Source organism: Halyomorpha halys, unplaced genomic scaffold (assembly GCF_000696795.3).
Source record: "Halyomorpha halys isolate HHAL.00 unplaced genomic scaffold, Hhal_1.1 Scaffold559.1, whole genome shotgun sequence".
NCBI lineage: Eukaryota > Metazoa > Arthropoda > Insecta > Hemiptera > Pentatomidae > Halyomorpha > Halyomorpha halys.
In genome coordinates, this window is record NW_027113985.1 from 350,144 (window position 1) to 356,816 (window position 6,673).

At 33.5% G+C, this 6,673-nt stretch overlaps 1 protein-coding gene across 1 annotated transcript in view; it reads left to right on the top strand.

Annotated features, from left to right (window-relative positions):
• LOC106684245 (facilitated trehalose transporter Tret1) overlaps window positions 1-6,673 on the top strand; it is an 87,037-nt gene that overhangs the window by 74,344 nt on the left and 6,020 nt on the right. The window contains exons 7-9 of the mRNA XM_067051205.1: window positions 1,415-1,529; window positions 1,745-1,920; window positions 5,577-5,694. Of these exons, the coding sequence (XP_066907306.1) occupies window positions 1,415-1,529; window positions 1,745-1,920; window positions 5,577-5,694 (409 nt within the window). The remainder of the gene's footprint in view (window positions 1-1,414; window positions 1,530-1,744; window positions 1,921-5,576; window positions 5,695-6,673) is intronic.

The following is a 6,673-nucleotide window of genomic DNA, read 5'->3' on the forward strand; positions in this document are numbered from 1 at the left end:
ATGAAAAAAAAAATCTCTCTTAAAATATATACAAACAGAAGGATAAACAAAATGAACATAATCAAACTATCTGTAAAAAATAAATAAATAGAATAACATAATGATAAAATAATATAGTCTCTAGTCACGTTTACACTCTATTTACACAATCGACCTGAGGATCCCTGAGCCCACTCTATCCACCACGTGTGAGAGGTAGAGCAGAGCTCAAAAGATCCCAGCGCATCCCTCTCGCCGCATCACTGGTTTTGTTCTTTCTAAAGTTCATTTCAATTTCACTGATTAAAGAAAACATGTGTGGAGTTTAAGCATGAAAACAAACTGCTTACTTAACATCCCTTTTAGTAGGTAAACCAAAGGCCTGCCTTTAATTAGATATAATAGATTTTTCAGTATCCATGGACCTGTCCATGGATACTGAAAAATCTAAACTTCTAATTATAGATAGTTGAGGACCCTGGTTGGTAAGCAAGATGTCGTTGCTATAACTTCAAATTACCCAGGAGGCTAAAGCACATTCAGTTTTTCTTTTTTTTCTATTTAAAGTATGCTTTTAAGGAACCATGAGTTGAAGCAGCATTTGAAAACTTTGAACAACATGGGTTGTAGGGTCTTGTTTTCATGGCTATCAGAGGTATATATATATGTTATATTCTGTTATAGTATGCTTTTAAGGAACCGTGATTTGAAGCAGCATTTGAAAACTTTGAACAACATGGGTTGTTGGGTCTTGTTTTTATGGCTGCCAGGTCTATATTCCGCATATTCAGGTATATATTCTGTTATACCTGAATATACAAAATATAGACCTGGCAGCCATAAAAACAAGACCCTACAACCCATGTTCTTCAAAGTTTTCAAATGCTGGTTCCTTAAAAGCATACTTTAAATTGAAAAAAAAAAAAGAAAGAAAACTGAATGTGCTTTATTCTCCTGGGTAATTTGAAATTGCAGCAACGAAATCTTGCTCCACGTGGTATATCGGTAGTTGGTAGGAATTTTTCGCAAATTCCTTTTCTTTGATTTGGATTTGTGAGGAAATGGCTGAATTTCTTAGAGACAAAAATAATTCTGGCGTGTTGAATGTTTTTGAAGTTATTAAAAGCGAATCGAGATTTTTAGTAGAAAAATGAAAAAAAGTCTCCAAGAAATCTCGTGAATTTTATCTCCAACATACATTAAAGAAAAAGATTATTTAACATTTAAGGTTAATTTATGTAATTGTTTAAATAAAATACTAAACCCTAAACCTTTAATGGGTGTAGCGGTACAGATTTTAATTTTCATTATGTAATTGTACATGTACATAAATATAAATTTATTAAATATTAGCTTTGTTATAATTTATTTGTTTTTATTTATAATGATATTGATTCTTAATGATTTCTGTTTATTTTTCCTATTATATTTCCAGGTAGGGATGTTCAAAGAAGTTGGATCTCCACTGGACGAATATAAAGCAACTGTTATACTGGGGTTGGTCCAGCTGGTTGGAGCCCTTATCTGCGTGTGTTTAGTAAAATTTACAGGTATAATCTTTCAAAAATACATTGGGGGGGGGGTTGAGAGGTACGATTGAGTTTTTCAGTCGCACTTAAAGGAAAAGACTTTTTCAAAAATATGGACAGTATCTTGGCTGATATTGTGTACTAAGATATCAATCGTGGATGAACATTCTTATTAAATAATTTCATTATGATTACATCCTGCCTTGATGTAGTAACTAACAAGAATATTACAACAGGGAGAAGAAAACTGGCAGTCTCCACGACGATGATCGCCGGAATCGTCTTCGTCCTCGTAGCGGCCGGTAACTTCTACGGGTTCGGCAGAGGCCACTTCTCGCTGTACGGCCTCCTTCTCACTGCTTTCTTCACTCATTGTGCCATCCGTCTCCTACCCTGGATGCTCATAGGCGAGGTAGTATAGAGGAAAAATATTCGTCTCATAAATGACTAAGTATTTTAAAAGAATGTTAAATTACATTAAACTGTTAAGTTGGTGTCAGTGTTGATAATTTCATAACGAATATTTGCTATTTCTGGTAAACTGGCGCTGATAATTACTATTTTCGATTCCTGAGGAGGTATAATTTAATAAGTTGTCGCTTGGCTAATGATACATCCTAAAGGATTGTCGTAATTCAACTAACAACAAGGTCATATAGTTGCTCTAAGCAAAAATCAATCAGGGAATTTAGTTGAGTGTCCGAATCGACACCGAATATTTAATTCTGACACTCATTTCTATTCTAGCCGTCGCTCGGATGCGCTACGTTTGTCCAGTCAGGACATGACCGTAGCCCGAAAAAATCAACATGACGATTTTAATACTTCTAAAAATATATTTAAAAAAAATGACAAATCATTCTAGAGAAATTTCGTCTCAAACATCTTCACTTAATGCTTTTCGTCCGGCCTTCACGAATCCTTGCGGGACTCCCTTTTTCGTCGATTGGTGTGAAACTTCCATATAAGCTGTATTTGTTCTTCGTCACTCCACATATTTCAATTCTGCTCATCATAAATTTCTAGCAGAGTGGGTCTATTCCATAATCCATTTGTCCTTGCACCGGCCCTCAGAAGCCCGAAATTTTGTCAATGTCGTAGGCAATTCTTGATTCCATTAAACAAGTATCTGAAAGGTTACATTTTTAGGTTCAAAAAGGCGCCACTTCTTACTTGTGCTATCTAACACCTGTTCTGGCCTGGTTTGGATCCTTCACACCCGCAGGTATAAAAGTACCTGTCTACACGCTAAAAAATGTCTATAATTTTACATTATTCATTTTTAAACTTTCCAATTAATTCAACCAATTCTTAATGGAAAACAATATTTAAACTTTATGGTTTTTTTTTGGTTGTTAATTTCTTAGCGCGTAGTGTGAAGGATATTGGTCAGAACAACAGCGACCAAACGCTGAAAGAACATTTTCGTAATAACTGAGCTCGATGATTTGAAAAATTTTCAATTTTAGATGTTGGACAGATCTCTCAATATATTTAGTATTTTCTATCTTATCAAATTATTTTCCATCAACTCTTTAAGATGCCTGTGATCAGAACCATATTTTATTGAGCCAACGTTTGGCCCCCACATGGGCCGAAACATTGGCTCAATAAAATAGTATAATTATAATTATATTATTTCAAAATTTTTCGAGACAAGGTAATATTTATTAAATAAATCAATTTTATATCCAAATCCGTCTCAACACTTTATTTATTCTTTAGTCCAACGTTTCGGCCTCTCTAGCCATCTTCAGGGACATCTAAATATTTAACAGCTTATATAAATTAATGTGAGAAGGATTTTTGTATTGAAGGTATGTTATATTATATAGTGAATAATGATGTTGTGGTAAATATTTAGAAATGAAGATATAACATAAGCTGTTAAATATTTAGATGTCCCTGAAGATGGCTAGAGAGGCCGAAACGTTGGACTAATGAATAAATAAAGTGTTGAGACGGATTTGGATATAAAATTGATTTATTTAATAAATAGTATAATTATTTACTATTTGAGTTTTTTTTTTTTTTTTAACGCACCCGGACCATATTCCATTCAGCTATTATTTTATTTTTAATCCATTAGTACAAGATTTACATTCAAAATGTATATAAAAATAACTTATATAAATTGAGTATAATAAAATACTCTATTCAATATTTTATTATTACAAGGAAAAATGTTTAAAAAATAACAATTAGATAGAAATCTACTTCCACTAAGAAGTAATTACATAAATTCCCTTAATAGATAATAATAATGAAGGCCAAACGAACCCGAAGGTTCGATGCCGCCACCTCCAAATGCTCTCTGCATTTATCCTTCCAGTGATGCCCCTCCAAACCCAACTACACTAAATCAGTTTTAATGCAATCCTCCAATCTAAGTTTTGGTCTACCCCTCGGACGTTTACCCGTTGGTTCAGTGTTTATTAACATTTTAGGGATTTGCTCGTTACTAAGCCCTACAACCTCACATGCCCATCTTACATGCGAGCTAAGCAGTTTGGAACTTGAAAAATAACAAGCATTTCCCGCCTTAAACCTAACTTTCATTTGCTCATCAATTTTGTTTTTTCTAGTTACCGTAGAACCTAAATACTTAAATTTATCTACCCGTTCAAATGTATTTCCTCGTATATCTATATCACCGAAATTGCTCGCGTTTCTACTGCTAATCATGAATTTTGTTTTATTCGTTCCCTTAATAAAGTACATTCTAAATATTCTCCAAAAAGGATTGCTGTCAGTAAACATGAAAATTTATGCGGAAAAGACAAAAGTAATGCGAATTGGAAAATAAACCAGAACAGTAATGAGAGCATGCTTGAACAGGTCGAAACATTCAAATACCATCTGCACGATGAGACAACAATGACTCAGAAATCCAGAAACGTGTTCATGCTGCTGGGAAATTGTGTTGGACTTTAATAAAACCTTCTAAAACAGAAAATCTGTGAGGAAAGAGACCAAAATCAAGGTGTAAAAGTCTACATTAATACCATTGCTCAAATATTACTCTGAGCCCTAAACATTAACAACAAAACATAAAGGATAAATCCAGGTATTGGAAATGCAGTATATGAAAGGTGGAGGACAGAACCTAACGGAATACGAAATACTACTATAGGGACCAGTCATGTAGTGCATATACACACTACTATAAAGTAATCCCAACTAAGGTATTTTAGCCATCTTCCTAGAATGGCAAACCATCATCTTACCAGTAAGAACGTCCAAGAAGCCACCTCTTGAAGAAACATAAACTGAGAAGATTGGCGGGGAACAGATACAATTGGAGGCGTCTATAAGCAGAAACCTCACACCGTTATGCGGTAGCAAGGATTTTTTATTAAGATGGTTTCTTAAGGTTTCTTGTAATTCACAAAATGATTAAATTAACTGTGACATGAGATTTATTGAGAAATGAGGCAAAAAATGTAACGGTTATATAATTTATACTGTTCTTATCATGGAGAACAGTATAAATTATTCTCCAGGTTAGCTGAGTATTCATAAACAGAAGAATATATATATATATTTAGAACTAACAGCTAACTGTTATTTTATTTTTAATCCATTAGTACAAGATTTACATTCAAAAAGTATATAAAAATAACTTATATAAATTGAGTATCATAAAATACTCTATTCAATATTTCAATATTTTACTATTACAAGGAAAAATGTTTATAAAAATAACAATTAGATAGAAATATAATACGTTCCAATAAGAAGTTAACTGGATGATGACGTTTAAAATGGCCCAGTTATCAGAATTAAATTCCCTTAATAAATAATAATAATGAAGGCTTAACGAAGCCGAAGGTTCGATGCCGATACCACCAGTCGCTCTCTACATACATCCTTCCAGTGATGTCCCTCCACACCCAATTCTACTAAATCAGCTTTAACCAACTGTTCTTTCTGATCTACTTTTATACTGTTTTTCATAGCACTTAGAACATCTATAATTCTATTACTGTCATAAGCTATAGATATAATGTATAATCTGATATTAAAACATTATTATTAAACAATAAGAAATTTTTATTTTGAATTCAGGTTTACCCAGCTGAAGTTCGCGGAACTGCTAGTGGTCTATCAGGAGGTACTGGATACCTTATGGGCTTCGCTGCCAACAAGTCGTACATATATCTGCATTCATGGCTGGGTCTTCCAGGTATGTATTTTTATTCAGCGCTCTTATTTTATTTTTTGTTTTCTAACGGCTTGATATAATTAAAAGAAAGTTTTGTAAATGATTTTCACATTACAAATCTATTTTCGAAGGGATCATGAAATAAATTTTTAAGAATTAAGAATAGTCCTAAGTATTCAGGCCGAAGGAGAATGAGTTGACCGGAGAGTTTGGGATGCCACAAATCGAATTGCTAAAGCTTTTTTTTTTTATGATCCCTTTATTTGTCATTTCTCCCATATCGACCTAAGCGGCCCTACATTGCAGAAACAGCATTTTATAAATGTAATTCAAGTGATAAACATTGCGGCGAATATGATGGCTTTGGATCCCGAAAATGTTAATGAACACTTAGCCCACTTGTAAACATCCGAGAGGTTAACCAAAGCTTAGATCATAGGGTTGCTTTAAAACAGATCTCGTAGATTTGGATTTGGAAGGGCGTCACAGAACAGACGTATGTAGATAGCAATTGTTGGCGTCGAAATCGAACCTTCCGTTGAGTCAAGCCTTTATTATCATTATATTAAGAATAATTTTAAGGATAGAGAATACACTGAAACATATGGGGTGTGCACTTCTGAAATCTGCCTAGGCCGTTCCTTTATTGAAGGAAACAAGTATATACGTTACATAAAATCTATCAGCACGATAGCACTATCCTTACTTGTATATGCATACTTTCTCATTCTATTGTTGGTAATGTGATTTGTATTCTTTTTGCAGATGTTGGTTAGATTACATTGTTAGATATTATCAATGTCAACTTCCTATTCAATCAGAGTAATAACCTTCTTCATCCGATAGATTATCAAGTTGTAGTTTGAATACACTTTTATTCATGTCGCTTGCTAGGTCGTTCACCAGGTTCAAAAGTCTGATAACTTTTGAAAAGCTCACAACGTATTTATTTTCTACAGTAAAACAAACATTTGATCTTATATTAGAATTCATATAAAGA